This window comes from Conger conger, chromosome 10, assembly GCF_963514075.1.
Source record: "Conger conger chromosome 10, fConCon1.1, whole genome shotgun sequence".
NCBI classification, from domain to species: Eukaryota; Metazoa; Chordata; class Actinopteri; order Anguilliformes; family Congridae; genus Conger; species Conger conger.
The window spans coordinates 38,889,196-38,910,757 of NC_083769.1; the positions used below are offsets into that span (position 1 = coordinate 38,889,196).

At 46.7% G+C, this 21,562-nt stretch overlaps 1 protein-coding gene across 4 annotated transcripts in view; it reads right to left on the bottom strand.

The window, feature by feature from the left end:
- trim33 (tripartite motif containing 33) overlaps positions 1-21,562 on the bottom strand; it is a 44,613-nt gene that overhangs the window by 8,398 nt on the left and 14,653 nt on the right. For 2 of the 4 annotated variants that reach the window (XM_061258201.1, XM_061258199.1), the window contains exons 5-15: positions 16,223-16,339; positions 14,769-14,883; positions 13,156-13,302; positions 11,005-11,122; positions 10,306-10,613; positions 9,555-9,731; positions 6,849-7,058; positions 6,383-6,518; positions 6,084-6,147; positions 5,272-5,425; positions 4,156-4,658 (exon numbers count right to left, since the gene is read on the bottom strand). In XM_061258201.1, the coding sequence (XP_061114185.1) occupies positions 4,156-4,658; positions 5,272-5,425; positions 6,084-6,147; positions 6,383-6,518; positions 6,849-7,058; positions 9,555-9,731; positions 10,306-10,613; positions 11,005-11,122; positions 13,156-13,302; positions 14,769-14,883; positions 16,223-16,339 (2,049 nt within the window). Of the gene's footprint in view, positions 1-4,155; positions 4,659-5,271; positions 5,426-6,083; positions 6,172-6,382; positions 6,519-6,848; positions 7,059-9,554; positions 9,732-10,305; positions 10,614-11,004; positions 11,123-13,155; positions 13,303-14,768; positions 14,884-16,222; positions 16,340-21,562 lie in introns of all 4 variants that reach the window. The other 2 variants (XM_061258200.1, XM_061258198.1) reach the window with 1 other exon arrangement.

Sequence of the window (21,562 nt, forward strand, 5' to 3'; positions counted from 1 at the left end):
CCTCGATAATGGATATGCCGAGCACACTATCCTCCATACAGATATGACCAGCGCACTATCCTCCATACAGATATGACCAGCACACTACCTTCCATAATGGATATGACAAGCGCACTATCTTCCATACAGATATGACCAGCACACTACCTTCCATAATGGATATGACAAGCGCACTATCTTCCATACAGATATGACCAGCACACTACCTTCCATACAGATATGACCAGCGCACTATCCCTCCATACAGATATGCCCAGCGCACTACCCTCCATACAGATATGACCAGCGCACTACCCTCCATACAGATATGACCAGCGCACTACCCTCCATACAGATATGACCAGCGCACTACCCTCCAGACAGATATGACCAGCGCACTACCCTCCATACAGATATGACCAGCACACTACCCTCCATACAGATATGACCAGCGCACTACCCTCCATACAGATATGACCAGCGCACTACCCTCCATACAGATATGACCAGCGCACTACCCTCCATACAGATATGACCAGCACACTACCCTCCATACAGATATGACCAGCGCACTACCCTCGATACAGATATGACCAGCGCACTACCCTCCATACAGATATGACCAGCGCACTACCCTCCATACAGATATGACCAGCGCACTACCCTCCATACAGATATGACCAGCGCACTACCCTCCATACAGATATGACCAGCGCACTACCCTCCATACAGATATGACCAGCGCACTACCCTCCATACAGATATGACCAGCGCACTACCCTCCATACAGATATGACAAGCACACTATCCTCCATACAGACATGACCAGCGCACTACCCTCCATACAGATATGACCAGCGCACTACCCTCCATACAGATATGACCAGCGCACTACCCTCCATACAGATATGACCAGCGCACTACCCTCCATACAGATATGACCAGCGCACTACCCTCCATACAGATATGACCAGCGCACTACCCTCCATAGAGATATGACCAGCACACTACCCTCCATACAGATATGACCAGCACACTATCCTCCATACAGATATGACCAGCGCACTAACCTCCATACAGATATGACCAGCGCACTAACCTCCATACAGATATGACCAGCACACTACCCTCGATAATGGATATGCCGAGCACACTACCCTCCATACAGATATGACCAGCGCACTATCCTCCATACAGATATGACCAGCACACTACCTTCCATACAGATATGACCAGCACACTACCCTCCATAATGGATATGACCAGCGCACTATCCCTCCATACAGATATGCCCAGCGCACTACCCTCCATACAGATATGACCAGCGCACTACCCTCCATACAGATATGACCAGCACACTATCCTCCATACAGATATGACCAGCGCACTAACCTCCATACAGATATGACCAGCGCACTAACCTCCATACAGATATGACCAGCGCACTACCCTCCATACAGATATGACCAGCACACTATCCTCCATACAGATATGACCAGCGCACTAACCTCCATACAGATATGACCAGCACACTATCCTCCATACAGATATGACCAGCACACTACCCTCGATAATGGATATGCCGAGCACACTATCCTCCATACAGATATGACCAGCACACTATCCTCCATACAGATATGACCAGCACACTACCTTCCATACAGATATGACCAGCGCACTATCCCTCCATACAGATATGCCCAGCGCACTACCCTCCATACAGATATGACCAGCGCACTACCCTCCATACAGATATGACCAGCACACTACCCTCCATACAGATATGACCAGCGCACTACCCTCCAGACAGATATGACCAGCGCACTACCCTCCATACAGGATACGACCAGCGCACTACCCTCCATACAGATACGACCAGCACACTACCCTCCATACAGATATGACCAGCGCACTACCCTCCATACAGATACGACCAGCGCACTACCCTCCATACAGATACGACCAGCACACTACCCTCCATACAGATATGACCAGCACACTACCCTCGATAATGGATATGCCGAGCACACTACCCTCCATACAGATATGACCAGCGCACTATCCTCCATACAGATATGACCAGCACACTACCTTCCATACAGATATGACCAGCACACTACCCTCCATACAGATATGACCAGCGCACTAACCTCCATACAGATATGACCAGCGCACTAACCTCCATACAGATATGACCAGCGCACTACCCTCCATACAGATATGACCAGCGCACTAACCTCCATACAGATATGACCAGCACACTATCCTCCATACAGATATGACCAGCACATTACCCTCCATACAGATATGACCAGCACACTACCCTCGATAATGGATATGCCGAGCACACTATCCTCCATACAGATATGACCAGCACACTATCCTCCATACAGATATGACCAGCACACTACCTTCCATAATGGATATGACCAGCGCACTACCTTCCATACAGATATGACCAGCACACTACCTTCCATACAGATATGCCCAGCGCACTACCCTCCATACAGATATGACCAGCGCACTACCCTCCATACAGATATGACCAGCGCACTACCCTCCATACAGATATGACCAGCGCACTACCCTCCATACAGATATGACCAGCGCACTACCCTCCATACAGATATGACCAGCGCACTACCCTCCATACAGATATGACCAGCGCACTACCCTCAATACAGATATGACCAGCGCACTACCCTCCATACAGATATGACCAGCGCACTACCCTCCATACAGATATGACCAGCGCACTACCCTCCATACAGATATGACCAGCGCACTACCCTCCATACAGATATGACCAGCGCACTACCCTCCATACAGATATGACCAGCGCACTACCCTCCATACAGATATGACCAGCGCACTACCCTCCATACAGATATGACCAGCGCACTACCCTCCATACAGATATGACCAGCGCACTACCCTCCATACAGATACGACCAGCACACTACCCTCCATACAGATACGACCAGCACACTACCCTCCATACAGATACGACCAGCACACTACCCTCCATACAGATATGACCAGCACACTACCCTCCATACAGACATGACCAGCGCCCTATCCTCCATACAGATATGACCAGCGCCCTATCCTCCATACAGATATGACCAGCACACTACCCTCCATACAGATATGACCAGCACACTACCCTCCATACAGATATGACCAGCGTACTACCCTCCATAATGGATATGACCAGGACACTATCCTCCATACAGATATGACCAGCACACTACCCTCCATACAGATATGACCAGCGCACTATCCTCCCTACAGATATGACCAGCACACTACCCTCCATACAGATATGACCAGCACACTACCCTCCATACAGATATGACCAGCACACTACCCTCCATACAGATATGACCAGCGTACTACCCTCCATAATGGATATGACCAGGACACTATCCTCCATACAGATATGACCAGCGCACTACCCTCCATACAGATACGACCAGCACACTACCCTCCATACAGATACGACCAGCACACTACCCTCCATACAGATACGACCAGCACACTACCCTCCATACAGATATGACCAGCACACTACCCTCCATACAGACATGACCAGCGCACTACCCTCCATACAGATATGACCAGCGCCCTATCCTCCATACAGATATGACCAGCGCCCTATCCTCCATACAGATGTGACCAGCACACTACCCTCCATACAGATATGACCAGCACACTACCCTCCATACAGATATGACCAGCGTACTACCCTCCATAATGGATATGACCAGGACACTATCCTCCATACAGATATGACCAGCACACTACCCTCCATACAGATATGACCAGCGCACTATCCTCCCTACAGATATGACCAGCACACTACCCTCCATACAGATATGACCAGCACACTACCCTCCATACAGATATGACCAGCACACTACCCTCCATACAGATATGACCAGCGTACTACCCTCCATAATGGATATGACCAGGACACTATCCTCCATACAGATATGACCAGCACACTACCCTCCATACAGATATGACCAGCGCACTATCCTCCATACAGATATGACCAGCACACTACCCTCCATACAGATATGACCAGCGCACTACCCTCCATACAGATATGACCAGCACACTACCCTCCATACAGACAAGCCCAGCGCCCGACCCTCCTGTATGGGCCCTCACCTGGGGGAGCAGCTGAGGGTGGGGATGTGGCAGGTGATGTGGAAGACTTTGGGGCAGCGCTCGCAGCAGAGCAGCTCGCCCCCGTTCTGGCACACGGCGCACCAGTCCTCGTTCGGATCGTCATCTTTCCCCGCCGCCGAGCCGTGGCTGTTCCCCTGCGCCCCTGCACCGGTGCCGCCCCCCCGGGGGGAGCGGTGGGTGGAGGAGGCCCCTCCGGGGGCCCGGCCGGCCCCGGGGCCCGAGTCCCCGTTGGTCAGAGCCTGAGCGCCGCTCCCGCTGGCAGTGGTGGTGGCGGTGGTGGTCTCTTTCACCGGGGCGGGGGCCGCGGGGGCCAGCGGCTGGCTGCTCTGCATCCCCCCCACCCGGCTGCACGCCCCCATGTCGTCACGGGGCTCAGACTTCACCTGCTCCCCCAGGGTCTTCAGCATGTCCTGCACGGAGCCCGAGGACACGGAGCCCAGCACCGGCAGCGGGGGCGTCAGGCTGCTCTCTGGGCTGCTCATCTGGAGGAAGAGGGATGAGGATTACCGACTGAGTATGAGTTACACACATTTCACCCACTGCATCCTGTCGTTTCCTGTTGAATTACGCCTGCAAATGTAAACCTTCATTATTTGCACTTGTTATTGAACATAATGTAGACGTATGTGATGTTCGGTCACAAATTCCAGGGCTTTGACTATATTTGCAGAGGCCCTGTAACACAGTGCTTTAATAGGAATACAAAATGGCCTCCTGACTGAAAGAGAGAACATTGAGAGAACTAATATGCTCCTTTTTGATTTAACAGGTATGTTTTTACCAGGCTGGTCACTTGAGATCAGAATGATATTTACAATGATGGCCTGAGGGCACAGGACAAACAAATGTAAACGATGCCATGTGATGAAATCTTAGAGCAGTAACCATGGGGATGGGGAAACTAAACTGGTCACGGGTGTGCATCAGGAGGGTCCTGGAATGAGTATAAGAGCGAAGTAAACATGACGCGTGTGCAAGATCAGAAGGACACCGCTAGTTCCTGTTTCCATCAGCTTCTCGGAAAGGAGAAGCCGGTAAAAGGACGGACTGACAGACAGACAGACGGACAGAGAGGCAGATTTCGGGCGGAGGTACCATGCAGGCGCTGCGTCTCCCGTCCTTGCCTCGCTCCACCTTCACGGTGGGCCCAGAGAAGCCACAGTCCTCCTCCACCCCCGGCTCCTGCTTCACCTTCACCTGCTGCTCCATGGCCGCAAAGGCAGGCCCTGCTCGCCCTGCGGAACCGCAGCTGTGGATATACACACACAAACAAGCGCACACACACACACACACACACACACACACACAAGCACACACACACAAGCACACACACACACGTATGTACAAACACACACACACACACACACACACACACACGTATGCACAAACCGACACAGACACACGCACAAACAGACACATACGAACGTAACAAACAGACACACACACGTACGCAAAAACAGACACACACACACGTACACAAAAACAGACACACACACACACACACACACACACAAGCATATATACACAGACACACAGACAGGCACACACGGACACAGGTAAATTAACATTCTTATGGCAGAATATACTCAGCAGTGCAAGTAAAAAACCCACTGAAAGTCCTCATTAGTGGGTGAAATGCCCCATTATACCGGACACGGCAGACTTATTATATTATATATAAGAAATCAGTTCTGAAAGTAAATATGAGTGAACAGCACAGCTTTAGTGAAGTATCGCTTCCAATAGCCACTGAAGAAGGTTGTATGCTTACAGCAATAGGTCATATTTGATGGAGAATATCCCAGATTACAGACATCACTGCAAAAGAGTTTAAATAAGGCGGAAGCAGACACTGTGAAATAAACACAGGTGTCAGAGCTCAGAGTTTGGGACAGAGGCGCACGTACCTGCCCCGGCTCCCTGTACTGGACGTGCTAGAGGGCCTGACTGGGGTGTGAGAGTTCGACAGACCTGGGGGACGAACGGAGAGAAACACTGAGAGAAAGGGAAGAGAGCAGAAAGGGGGGATGAACGGAGAGAAACGGTGAGAGATCAGAACGAGGAAAGGGAAGGACTTTGGTTTGGATGTCACTTCAGTTACTGCCCTCCCCTCCCTCCCACTGTGGTGGGGGGTGGAGAGGCAGAAGCAGGCATACGAGCGTGTGGAGGACCCAGAGGGGCTGTGGGGTGTTTTGGGGGGCAGTACCTGAGGACCCGGGGGAATGCGTGGAAGGCCCAGGTGACGGGTTCATGCTGGCAGCGAGATTGAGCTGCGGGTGTGTGCTGGCTGAAATGTAGCGGCTCAGGAGGTTGTCCAGGGTGCTGGAGCCGGCGTCCTCCAGCTGCAATCACACATCACCAGCGTCGTGAGAACAGGGACGCATTCAACGTTTCCCATCATGCATCACCAGCGTCATGAGAACAGGGATGCGTTCAACGTTTCCTATCACACATCACCAGCGTCGTGAGAACAGGGACGCATTCAACGTTTCCCATCATGCATCACCAGCGTCATGAGAACAGGGACGCGTTCAACGTTTCCTATCACACATCCTTATGACCATGATTATACTCCATCCGCTTTATAGCGAGGGGGGTCTTTGAGATTATACTGGGGTTGGGTCTGTGCCGTTACTGCAGGGGTCAGGTTTTCGGGGTGGTCTATGCTGTACCTGTATGGGGGGAATGTCGGGCAGGCAGGGCAGGTTTTCGGGGTTGGTCACAGACGGGATGAGCTCGATGGCGCTGACGATGGGGCTGGCGGGACCTCGGTGGGCGTGCGCACTCGCCATGCTGGCACTGGTGGGGCTGGTGGGATTGGCGGCGCTCACGTTGTGCAGGGACGCCACCGGGAAGGGCCCGGCGTGGCCCGGGTTTGAGTGCTGCAGGGAGGCAGGGGGTGGCATCGGGTCAAACCTCAGCTGCAGTCAAAACGGCTACGATAACGACCACTTACCTTTTTAAATCAAACGCTATCAGCAAGCAGTGGTATTAGTGTTATTATAGATTCTGTCATTCGGTGCAAAAGAATGGAACTTTCTGGAAAGCAATGTAATGCAACACAGGAACCACATAAAATAGGAGTACTCTTTAGGCAAGCGCTTCTGCAGAACTGTCCAGCAGGGGGAGCCACAGACACAGTGTGTAGATTCAACATTGAATAATGGAACAATAGAGAACCATTGTGTGCAACCCCGATATTACTTTAAAAATGTATCTTCTCTGAATGCACTGCATGGTTTAGACGCATTGGATAGTCCGAGCATTGGACGAAGTTTGTGGAGTTTAAAATGAAAAATATTTCACAGATTAAAAAAGGACAAAGCAAACTCCTTAAAGGGATGGATGGAAGACCCAGTAATCTACTCACACTTACTGAAATTAAACTCTGGAACAGAACTTTTCAGAATTTAAAATGGGACACCGAGATGACTTCTTCCCCTGTGCATTTGATTAACAATGCCCTGATTAACATTGATGGAAAAAGTCTGTTGCTCAACAGAGCGGCTCGATTACAAGAGGCAGTGATAAAATGGAAAACATAATAAGCATACAAGAGATATGAGCAGTTTAACACCACGTTTTTGCATTGCACACAAAACTATACAAAGGACAAAGAAAAACGTCTGTTGAGGTCGGAAGTGAAACTCGACCCCGTGCTGCAGTGTGGGCTGGATGACCCACGATCAGCCAAACGCGAACGGCGGATGACCCACGATCAGCCAAACGCGTACGCTGGATGACCCACGATCAGCCAAACGCGTACGCTGGATGACCCACGATCAGCCAAACGCGAACGGTGGATGACCCACGATCAGCCAAACGCTGGATGATGTGTGAAAGACAACTGCGCACTCTCCCAAAAGAAGAGACAACACAGCAATGGGACAGACTGGGAAAATTAATGAATAAATACACACTTTTTTTTTTTTGTAGCAACCCTTAGGCCAACCTTACTGAACTTAGGAGTACAAATCACCTTCTACAAGCCCGACAGAAATGCAGGGCATCCATAATCACCTCGCAGGATGATTAACAACATTTATAATCAACAGAACATCATGAAGATATACAACCATGACGATAACATCTTTTATTTCAGTGGACTATATTTAAGCAATAACTCACAACAGGCAGTGGTTATCATTGATAACATTTTCTTCAGAAGCTCTGCTCTGCTTTCTACGGTCTACAAGTTTTGGTCACGCTAAAACTGCCGGCTTACGGAAGCAAATCTCTCTCGCAAACCAATACCCGCATCAGACAGCTTCTGAATCACGTGGAAGCGGAGGCAGTGTGTAGCTGTGAGTCCCTGGCTTGCCTGCAAATTCTTGGCAACATTGGTGTAAGGTGATTGATGCGCATCGGCTAGCATCTAACGGTTTTTCATTTTGACTCGAATGGCTGCTTCGCCATGGAGTGATACTTGAAATAGAACTGTAAACAAACAGAACTTACAGCAGTGGTATATAGAAATTTTAGCACTGCTATCAGATTGCAAGATTCTTCCTGCCCATTTTATAACGCTCAGTATCCAATTTATATATAGCACAGAACGGTATCCTTGGTGCAACATTAAGAGACTGATGGTAATATGAAAATGTAGAATCGTCATGATTTACTCAAGAATTTTACCATTTTCGTTCTCTTTAAACGCAAGGGTAGATGTGCCATTACTCAATTTAAATTTCTCATCAGATAAATCTAACTCATTTGAAGATATGCACTTGCTTCAAAGGAGATTATATCTTGTAATTAGGATTTTATCCTACTTAATATGAGAGACATTGCTAAGCTGGTCTTTAAATGAATGCGTTGCAATACTGGATCTTTAAAAAAATATATTTTTGAAAGTGTATAAATAGGGTTGTTCTGCATGCATTCTCCCCCATTAACTATGTTGTCCAAAATGTAGATTTTACAAGCATTACATTACTGATTCACATCTGGATAAATGTAGTCATGCCTTTTAACAAACTAACATTCCAGCTGGCCTACCGGTCTCTGTAGGTATAGATATATAATGTTAGTCTAGTTGGTAGGTGTAGGTGTAGATTCTGTAGGTGTACCTAGGTGGCCTACCCGTCTCTGCACATGTAGATTTACAACAGAACACCCATGTTTAAATTTATGACAGGATGTAGCTGGCCTACCCATCTATGTAGGAGTAGATTTATAACAGGATGCAGCTGGCCTACCTGATTTGGTTGCTGTAGATTTATAACAAGATGCAGCTGGCCTACCAGTCTCTGGAGGTGTAGGTTTATAACAGAACACAGCATGCATTCCGGTCTATGTAGGAGTAAAGTTCTAACAGAATGCAGCTGGCCTACCCATCTTTGTAGGTGTACATTAATAATAGGACGCAGCTGGCCTACCTGTCTCTGTAGCTGCGGCTGCATCATGGGGTACTGCTGGCCGTTGTGTCGGGGCTGGGCGGTCTGCATGCGGCCCTGCCCCGGGGGCATGCGCAGGTGGTGTGTGGGGAAGCCCATGTGTGAGGAGCCGTTCACCCCCCCTCTCTGCAGGGCCTGCATGCTGATGAGCCTGGGGGGCTGGAGGGAGAGAGAGAGCGAGAGGGAGCGAGAGGGAGCGAGAGGGAGCGAGAGGGAGCGAGAGAGAGCGAGAGAGAGCGAGAGAGAGCGAGAGAGAGCGAGAGAGAGCGAGAGAGAGCGAGAGAGAGCGAGAGAGAGCGAGAGGGAGAGAGAGAGGGAGAGAGGGAGAGAGGGGGAGAGGGGGAGAGGGGGAGAGAGAGAGGGGGAGAGAGAGGGGGAGAGAGCGAGGGAGAGAGCGAGGGAGAGAGAGGGAGAGGGAGATGTCAGATTGGGCCCGCACTGAGACTTACAGGGCAGGCAGGGCAGAATAAGGCGCCATTTAACAGAGGAGTGCCGTGACACGTACACTCATCAAAAGCAACAATTCCTCAAAAACGACTCGCGAACACACTAGTAACTGAGCAACCTCACCTACTCGCAACGTTTTTGGGAACAGTGTCTCATTTAAGGCAGTAGCTAATTAATTAAATTTACTCAATTCATGCAACGTTAAGCCACTCCTCAGGCTCAGAGCACATGTCCTACTGAGAATAACGGACGGAGGCCACGTCGGCGGTGGGGTTATTTCGGGTACCTGTTGCTGGACCATCTGCGGGCCGGCCTGGCGGGGGTGCTGGGAGGCCATCTGGGAGGCGATGCGCATCTGCTGCTGGATCTGGGCCTGCTGCTGGGCCTGCTGCTGGGCCTGTTGCTGGGCCTGCGCCGCCTGGGCCTGCTGCTTCTGGGCGAACGCAGCCTGCTGCATGTGCTGCAGCCGCAGCTGCGCCAGGTTGATCTGCCCCGGGTGCTTCCCGCCGCCGTGCCCGTGCCCCGGGGAGATGGGCCCCACCATCACGTTGGGCGGGTGCACCGACGGGGGCATCTTCTCGATCACCAGGTTACCTGCGAGGGACGGGCGACGGGACACCACACGCCGCTTCGTCACTAACGGTCAAAAGCCGCTTTATCCTTCCCTTCGCACGGTCGCGCGAGTTCGCCCGTTATCGCGAGCTAATTCAGTTAGCGGCTCGCGGAGAAAAAGAGTAACACTTTTCAAGGACAATGAATACAGGCCCGTGTGTGTTGGGGCGGGGTGGGGTTATGGGGCTGTGTGCGTGTGTGCAGGCACGGAGAGCACTAGTGACACCAACAACACACAAAATAAAGATGACACAAAACCACTACTTCAACATTTTCATTATCCGTGCACCGCCGTACAACAGAACAGCGAGACGCAGTAATTGGGTTATTGGGTCTCCGCAGAGTGCAGTACAGACAGGCGTGTTCCACTCACCCAGGTTGACCACGTTCTTGGCCCAGAAGGTGGGGTCGCAGAAGAAGCGCACCGCCCCATTGGCCTGGGGGACAGGGTCCAGGCGGGCCTTCAGGATGTACCGCAGCTGATAGGTGATCTGCAGAGAGAAGAGCACTGATCACCTGGCTGTAGCTCACCTGGTCACAGTTCACCTGGTCAGTGACTCGTTTAAGGCAGTGAGGAACGCAAACTATATGCTTTTTTTGTATTTCTGCAGCATTTCTAATGCAATTTTAGTCAAGGCCTTCAAGAATGAAAAAAGCACATTTTCAAATTGAAAATTTAACATCACAATGCATCTCCAAGTTCATTTATCCAAGACTGCATGCTTTTGCGAATGCAGATGCCCTGTAGTTCAGGCGGCTTTGATGCGTATAGACGAGGAGACTGGGCGAGTTTCACAAAACACATAAAGCCAGAGAAAATGAAGCACCTTCAAGCACTCCGTACTAAATACAGGCCCTTTCTCAACCTTCACATTTCCATTTTGGAAATCAAGCACGTTCGAGCTTTTCAAGTAGCCTTGATATTGAGTAATTGCGGCTGAACTGGCCCATTAATTCAGCAGCTTCCAAAATCACTGCTCTGAGCAAATGGCACTAGTGCACTTCAACACAAAGTACAGGCGCATGAATCATTTTAGAAAGGAAGCCAAACGAGCCCGTTACAACCAATGAGAGCCAGTGTGTACGTGAGAGAGAAGTGTGCATGAGCGTAGGTGTACCAGACTCTGCTGCAAAGTAATTTGGACTGTGTAGAGTAATTTGGAGCGTGTAGAGTAAATTGGACTGTGTAGAGTAATTTGGAGTGTGCAGAGTAAATTGGACTGTACAGTAATTTGGAGTGTGTGGAGTAGATTGCAGTGTAGAGTGTGAGGGCGTCCCAGTCTCTTGCTGTGGAGTAACTTTTAAGGTGCAGGGTGCAAGTAGGAAGTGTGTAGAGTGTGAGCGTTTACCAGTCTCTTGCTATGGAGAAGGAGTGAATAGAGGGTGTAGGGTGTAAGTAAGGAGTGTGCAGTGTGCAAGTGTTTACCAGTCTCATGCTGTAGAGTAAGTAGGAGTGTATAGAGGGTGTAAGTAGGGAGGGTATAGAGTGCCTGAGTGTTTACCAGTCTCTTGCTATACAATAAGTAGTGAGTGTACAGAGTACGAGGGAGTAGGGTGTAAGTAGGGAGGGTGTAGAGTGTGTAGAGCGTGTGAGTGTAGGGTGTAAGTAGGGAGTGTGTAGAGTGTGTAGAGTGTAGGGTGTAAGTAGGGAGTGTGTAGTGTGAGTGTAGGGTGTAAGTAGGGAGTGTGTAGAGTGTGTAGAGTGTGAGTGTAAGTAGGGAGTGTGTAGAGTGTGTAGGGTGTAAGTAGGGAGTGTGTAGTGTGAGTGTAGGGTGTAAGTAGGGAGTGTGTAGAGTGTGTGAGTGTAGGGTGTAAGTAGGGAGTGTGTAGAGTGTGTGAGTGTGTGAGTGTAGGGTGTAAGTAGGGAGTGTGTAGAGTGTGAGTGTAGGGTGTAAGTAGGGAGTGTGTAGAGTGTGTGAGTGTAGGGTGTAAGTAGGGAGTGTGTAGTGTGAGTGTAGGGTGTAAGTAGGGAGTGTGTAGAGTGTGTGAGTGTAGGGTGTAAGTAGGGAGTGTGTAGAGTGTGTGAGTGTAGGGTGTAAGTAGGGAGTGTGTAGAGTGTGTGAGTGTAGGGTGTGTAGGGTGTAAGTAGGGAGTGTGTAGAGTGTGTGAGTGTAGGGTGTAAGTAGGGAGCGTGTAGGGTGTGTGAGTGTAGGGTGTAAGTAGGGAGTGTGTAGGGTGTAAGTAGGGAGTGTGTAGAGTGTGTGAGTGTAGGGTGTAAGTAGGGAGTGTGTAGAGTGTGTGAGTGTAGGGTGTAAGTAGGGAGTGTGTAGAGTGTGTGAGTGTAGGGTGTGTAGGGTGTAAGTAGGGAGTGTGTAGAGTGTGTGAGTGTGTGAGTGTAGGGTGTGTAGGGTGTAAGTAGGGAGTGTGTAGAGTGTGTGAGTGTGTGAGTGTAGGGTGTAAGTAGGGAGTGTGTAGAGTGTGAGTGTAGGGTGTAAGTAGGGAGTGTGTAGAGTGTGTGAGTGTAGGGTGTAAGGAGGGAGTGTGTGAGTGTAGGGTGGAAGTAGGGAGGGTGTAGGGTGTTTACCAGTCTCTTGCTGTACAGTAAGGCAGTGCTGCTGCCGTTGCTGATGGCCCAGTGGGTGAAGGACAGCACGTGCAGGATCTGCTGTGCCAGGATGTTTATGTCCCTCTGCTGGCTCAACAGCTTCATGCTGCGCTCCTTCGTCACGCTCTGCAGGGAGGAGGAGCGGCGGAAACTAACGTTAATCACGGTGGAAACTAGCCCCAATCACGGCACAAACTAGCGTTAATCACGGTGGAAATTAACGTTAATCACGCCACGTCTTCACGTTAAAAGCTATTGAAACGACAATGGTGATTTTCCCCCCGCTCAATATTCAAGAAGCAATTGCAGCAGGTTGAATTATTTCTTAAATGCCGGCATAGTTATATTACAATGAACACCCGCCAACACCAGGATCCGACTCCAATTATGTTTGAATGAATTGCAGACATTCAGAGACTGTCTGGCACTGTGGCTCTTACTCACTCAACCAGCTTACAACTCAAGGGCAAATGCGCTTCAAAGCATTAATGGCAAGGACAATCAACCATTTCTTTAGCTAGCTTATTTAGCCAGCTAAATTAAGTTAATGTGTAAAAAAACTATCTTGAATAGGTCTTTCTTGAAAAACATATGAACTTCTGGGAACAGCCCAATTTAAAAAATATATATGGCTAGTTATATTAGCCATCTAGCAGAGTGACCCACACATTTCTCAAATCTCAATTGATTCTTCATAGCTTGCCAGTACAACAAACTCACAAGTGTATTACCTGTCGTCAGCTAACAAATATAGCCATTCAGAATGAAAACTGTGCAGGCATTCACTCACTAGAAAAGGTTATCCATACCCGTAAACCGCCCATCCAATCAAAATACAAAAGTATTTATTTTTTTTCTGACTAACATTCCAGTGACTAACACCCTGTAAAAATCCAGTTGTCATGCCAACAAGAATAAGAGACCGTGACCCGACTAGGAGTGGCACTGACTCAAGCACGCCTGAAATCAGACCCAAGCGGGCATGACAACCGCAGCAACGAAAAGTGACGAAGACGCCAAACACGGACCCGGCAGGCTGCGACTCGCCTCCGCTGACTCACTTACATTACATTACATTACATTACAGTACAGTACATTACAGTACATTACAGTACATAACATTACATTACATAACATTAACATTAATGGCATTTGGCAGAGCGACGTACAGTTGATTAGACTAAGCAGGAAACAATCCTTCCCTGGAGCAATACAGGGTTAAGGGCCTTGCTCAAGGGCCCGACGGCTGTGCGGATCTTATTGTGGCTACACCGGGGATCAAACCACCGACCTTGCAGGTCCCAGTCATGCACCTTAACCACTACGCTACAGGCCGCCCTACTCACCATTCCTGACTCCAACACACTCCGCTTACCCAACAGTGACTCACTCACCATTCCTGACTCCAACACACTCCGCTTACCCAACAGTGACTCACTCACCATTCCTGACTCCAACTCACTCCGTGTGGCCAGCAGTGACTCACTCACTCACTGCGAATGACTCACTCGGTGATTCGCTGTGCCTGACTCATTGAGATTGGCTGTGGCTGGCTGAGAGCGAGGACCGGATGACGCGGTCGGTGTTCTCACCTCCAGCTGCTGCAGCAGGGACTTGCCCTTCTTGTTGATCTCGTTGATAAGCGTGAATACTGCGATCTTAATCTCATGCTCCACTTTCTTATGGGTCTCATTCACCTCTTTAATCCTGCAAGGGAAGGAGAAGGGGAGAGTAATGTATCTCAGGCGTTTACACACTTCTAAAAGCGCCCACACTGATATGAACAGTATTTTGCGATGTACAAATGTAAAGGTCTGGTCATTTTACATTTTGAAGAAAATGCTCTTTTGCTTTCACCGGAGCGAGCAGGGGCAGCAGTCATCCATTGTTATTCTTGTAATGGTGAACGGCTAAGCTCGGGCAACAGTGGAGTTGCTCGTATACCGTTCAGGCAGGTTGAGGCATCTATTTAAGCCAGGCTCGCCTCCAAACCTCCTGGGCAGATTTTGATTTTCACTTTACACGAGCCCCAGGTGACTCCAGTAGCAGACGCATGTCTCCCCGGAGCTGGATCCAAGACCAGGTGTGGAGCCGCGTCATCCATGCTCTTTACCCCTTCCCGCACAAACTGTGGGACTAAAGCCAGTGCTTCAAGGTAAATCCCCAACCGACATTTTTAAAAACAAACGGGAAAACACCAAACGGTAACGTGAGTTAGCCAATAGCTGGCTACCTGTTTGCAGGTTTGTAGGCCAAGCTACCCCCAGCCCCATCTGAACTGAAACTGAAACGGCACTACAAATTCAAACACGGGTCATGTCATTTCCTATCCTCTGAGATCGTCTGAGCAACCGCGAGTCGCTCGTTACATCAGCGCATTCATTGTTTTGAGAGTTTGCATTAAGGGCGAGGCAGGGGGAGTGAATGTGACCTGGGCCCCCTCTGGAAAAGACCCCCAGGTACACGTTTGCAATCCCACCCCCCCCCCCCCGGACCATGATCGAAGAGACTCCACTGAAAGCCAGAGTACAAACAAAAAGCCCAGATTGCGCTGGGTTAATTGCTACTTTGGATGTTCGTGATTTAAGAATCTAAGACTTTAGCACTAATTGTAAGCAGCTCTGGAAAAGAGCATCAGCTCAAACCCTACAACATGCAATATATTTTTTCCTCATTTGCAGAAAAAAATGCTCCAATGACATTTGGGCCAAGCCTAAAATTAGAGTGGAATTTGCAAAGAGAAGATGAAGTGCAGTGCAGTGAAGATTCATGTCAAAAGAATGTAAACCACATGTAAAGTCCATGTGGATTATTCACAACTGCAAATGAGCACACAAATCATTGCTGTTTTTGGCAAATAAATATTAACCTGTTTATCCATAGGTTCATTCATCATGCTATTCTTGGAAATTACTAAATGAGATCCACCAATAAGACTAGTTTAAAAAGAGATCAAATTTGATTCACCCATAAGATCTGTTAAAAATGAGATCCATCCATAAGACCCGTTTAAAATTAGATTCACCCATAAGAAGCTGTGCATTACCTGCTTTGCACCTGAGATGCTGAGAAGTGAACATAGTTCTTCTTCTCCTGCAGTTTGGCCATGAAGGTCTCGATGATGCCCTTCTGATTCTGGAAAGCTTCCTCCAAGAACTGGTACCTGCCAGGAGAGACACGAGGTTTGAGTGCGATGGACAGCATGGCACTCACTCCACTAATTTACAGGTGTTATCAGACCACTTCCGTCACCCTTAACCGCAGCCTGTGACTGAGTCCGAGGCGACCAGGGCACAGTTGTATGCAGACATCCTACTGACCGCAGCAGAGTCCCTGCCTTGGAATGGCAAGCCAATTATGCCAAACTCGGCTTTGGAATGACCAGGATGCAAAACCTGGTCCTCGGTGTGGAACTGTAACAAACTGATGCCAGCATCAAGGTCCGTTACTCTAGCCGTGGTCAATGTGGCTGCCGACTGCTTTCAACTTTGAAATTGTATTTAGTGCGTATATTTTGTCTGTTATGGTATCGATTTTTATGTTTTACTCCTGACAGCGTGGGACACAACGTCCTTAGCTGAAGTGAAATAAGAAGCACACAGGATGTATGTTGTAACATAGGAGCCCTTTCAATATGCCTCAAAATCTTACATCCAGTCGACAAGACCAAATACCAATAAGATGATGGGAAAAATGTTTGATAAGGAAAACAGGCGAGAACTCGTCCAAAAGCAAGGCACTGCATTGCGCAATGCCTGGGACACATCTGCAAAGCAAATCTCTGGGGCCCAAGGGCAGCGCCTCAGATGCCATGGGGAAAAACACATCTCCACCCTGGGAAGGGCCTCCCTTTGACTCCGCCTGACCTCCATTTCACTGCACCGCTGCATAATTATCACATTCAAAAAGCACATTTGTGTCTCTTTCGGTTGCGTTTGCATATAGCAGAAGGGGTTTTGGAAATAATCCAAAACGAGGACCATGAGGAATTCGGTGAATGCTTGACACGATAATCTTTACGGCTCAGCGACACTTTGGAAATAGTGATTGGAATCTGATCGTGTTTAATGATCTTATTTAAAGGTACAATAGGTAACATTTTTTGTGTTAAAACATTGCTACAAGACCATTGTAAATCCCTTCCCATCATTGAAAAAGAAAGGCTCATTGACATGTTGACTCTGCCTGTGTTTATAGTCCTTAAATTCGGGTTGAATTTAAGGACTATACTATAGAGTTGACGGACCTACCAAAACATTGTATAGCTGTACAATAATTCAAGCTCATTGGTTGAAATTTGGTTCTTGTTGCCACAGCCAATGGCGTTTCAATGTCAGCACATTCACAGAGAAGGGGTGAGAAACAGTGTTGTGGTTTGAGGGCGTTTGTTTCTGAAATTCCTTTCTTGACCATTACGAGTCCAAAATTACCTATTGTACCTTTAATTAAACAAAACACTAAGATTGAGACGCATACCTATATTGAATATTCAAAGATAATCAGTTAGCCTAGTAAATGCAACCTTTCCACACTACATAATAAGGACACGTTACAGATCAGGAATGCGGCAAAGCTGATTACCAATCCGTTATGGTGAGATAATACTTGGAACATTGTGAAATTGTTTCAAATGAGAATATAGAGAGGCTATCTACAAGAAACCATTAATCTTAATTTCCTTATTATGAATTAGCTTTCCAATTTTGTCTTAAAAATTACAGGGTGATTATGTTACTCATAGATTGATTCTCTGGAAAATGCTAATTGCCCTAGAAAACATTCAGGATTTGTGAATAACAACTACAACTAACAACATACAGTATTATTACAATATGCCCAATATGAAAACAAATCAGGAAGTCATTAAATAAATCACAAACCACAATGGTCATTAGAAGGGAGGCAAATGCCTCAATGAATCGATTCTGATTTAATAAGAAACAAATTGATTTGATTCTTTTGATACAATTCTACCCATTTCATTACTAATTCTTTTGAAAAGATTGATGCATTCAAATTGAAGCCTTTGAATTGCCACCTTAAGATCGATGCATCGCGGTAGACCAATACATACGATTAAATCAAAATCTTTGTTAAAATAATTGTTAATGTTGAAATCCCATTCTGATGAGTCTATGACTCCACAGACACATGATCATGCAATGTAGAAAAAAAGAAAAAAAGAAAAAGAATCATTTACAGTGACTGTAACACTGTATAATCACTATTACAAATACATTACTAATCTAATAAACGTCTTAATTAAACCACAAGATAAAGAAGTAAACTTCATTTCTCTGAATTTATGAACAGGAGACAAATTACATTTCCTTCTGAGGTAAAGCATGTGATTGTGAAACACGAGGCCCTGAGGTCTGACAACATGACTGTAATTTGATGACGCATTTTCACTTCGAGGTCACTCCTCATTGGCTGCCCACTAAACAGACTGACTACTGCTTGGTTAAAATCCACACCACCATCATGCATATTACAAATTGTTTTGTATGCACAGGGTTTTATACATACATAAAACATGCACGTTGCTCAAGTCAATAGCCACTTCATTAATTACACCTCAGCTTAACTACATTCTAAACCATGCGTACACCCAAACAGATTGTAGGCAGGATCCTTGAACCTCATACACCAGGGTGGTACTGAATATGTTAAAAGGATCTATGTGAGGATGCAGCATACTATTAGGGTACTCAAGAAGACCCACAAGACTATAGAATCAGTAGAAATAATCCTACATCAGATAAAAGGCAACCATTTTAACATTTACAACAGCAATGCAATAATTACATTTAACAATGGTTATAGGCCAAAAGTACTAATTAACAGCAGAAATACTGTAGGATAGCAGTGGAAATGATCAAGCTCCCAGGACATAAGCTTTCCATTTGGGAGACATTTTGGGGCCCTCCAGAGTCACACATCCGCAGGACTTATAATAAACCATATCCTTCCACATGAAAACTGAATAAAAGCTAAAGAGTTTTGCTAGTATTTAATAGTTTATACCGCATCGCAATATTGCCAACATATTAATACGATTTGATACATTCAGGTCGGGCCTATATGGAATTGTGTATTAATACCTGAATTATGAATTATGCATAAATACTTTAAGACGCATAGCAAGACCTATTTTTGCAACTTAGATAAAGTTTCTTCATTCATGCCCAATATCACTAACTTTTTTCCCCGTGCAATGGCTTGCAAAGTTCAGCTTAAAGTCAATTTGCCAATTTAACTAAATAAATAAATAAGTCAGGTTTTTAAAATAGAAGATGCATCACTACAATGTAGCTGCCACGGTTTAGCCAACCAGCAAATTAAAGCCGCTAAATACCACCTTAAATAATGAACCGTTTGTAGTGTTGTTAAAAAGAGAATTTCATTCCTGGTCATAGGATTGGGCATTACAAACCTTTCAAATTTCATTATTTCTTGAGTCGTTTCATTTTTGAAATTATATATAATATAATATTTTATTTATTTATATATATATATATATATATATATATATATATATATATATATATATATATATATATATATATATATATATATATATATATATATATATATAAAAAATGTATTATTATTATTATTTTTTTTAAACATAGCACCTGGTTATTTTTACGGCCCGAAAGAGCAAAACTATTTTGTACAATGTTCCAGCTGTGTACTATTGCGAGTCTTCTCAGCTGTGGAACCTGTCCCCGCAGCCAAGGGACCAATTCCTCACTCTGTCTCCTTCCCTCTCCGTTTCATCAGGCTAACGGCTCCCGCGCTGAAATTCTCAGAAGTCATTTAACAGTCATCATTACAGCTCCGACTGCAGCCCAAAGCACTGCGATCCACTTTCATCCAGCCTTCCACTATTATGTCCACAGCAACACAAGACCGGGTACACCAGGCAAAGTTTAAATTACACCTCGCTTTCTTTCTATCAAGTGAGCTAAAAACAGACCCGTTTTTAAAGTTCAGAGGCAAAGGGACATTTTCTAAAGCAGAAACATAGAGACACACACAAACACACATACACACACACTATATGAAGAAAAGAAAAAAGGGGGGCTATGAAGTGGAGATTGTGGCAAGAAAAACAAAGCAACAGTGAAGCAAAACATTAGTGGCTTTTTGCACATAATGTTACCTTAATCCATAAATGGCTTGGTTAAATGGCATAAAGGCTAGAAAAAATAAGATGTTGGATTTTGTGTAATAATGAATCATGGGAAATTGGGCAATGTTTTGTTATTGATGTGGTTTGATTACTCCTTAATGCAACATGTGGATCATGGGCAACTTTCCTTGACTAACAATCAATTCTCTTAATACCAATAAACCATTGACCAATGAAATGTTGATCACCAATTTCATTTAATCTTATTTTTATTATTATCAAAAAAGTGAGCAGTATGTTCTTATATCCATAGATATAAGACCATACTCTATTTAGTTCTCTCTGAATTCAAAGAATATTGACAGTAATGAATCATGATTCTGCAGTTTTAATGCTTGTGAATCGATGAAGTCTCTTATTTGCATTCTGTAATGTGATGAAAGATACAACAGGAGATTAATTTACCCAAATTAAACCTGCAAGTAATTCCAAAGCTTTCCCAAGGTCATCCCATGTGGTACCTTTCTTGTTCTTCACACCAGGTTACAGAATGCAAAATACGACAAAAAAATGCCATTACAGAGAACAGTCTTGGCTCAGAGGAAAACACCAACTGCAACATCAATTGCACCAGATTTGGCACAAACCGAGGTCTGTTTACCAGTGTAATTCACTGCTTGATTAGTAATGAAGAAAAGTGGAAACAGGTTGAGGGCAATCAGTTTAAACATACAGGCCCAGGAAGCACACACACACACACACGCGCGCGCGCATTCACAGACACAGACAGACAGAGACAGACAGAGACAGACAGAGACAGACAGAGACAGACAGAGACAGACAGAGACACACACACACACACACACACAGTCACACACAGTCACACACAGTCACACACAGTCACACACAGTCACACACAGTCACACACAGTCACACACAGTCGCACACAGTCGCGCGCATTCACAGACACACAGACACACAGACACACAGACACACAGACACACAGACACACAGACACACAGACACACAGACACACAGACACACAGACACGCGGTGATATGACCGCAGAGGAGCTGGGGTCTGTGCAGAGTCTCACAGCTGCAGTGCTGGAGTGCAGAGGAGCGCAGGTCTGCATAGACTGGCTACTTCACCCCCAGCAGGACACGCATCTAACTTATGCTACAGCCTTTGGAGCTGCGGTTGCCAGGGGCAACCGAAACACTGCAATCCACATACCAGTCAACTGCA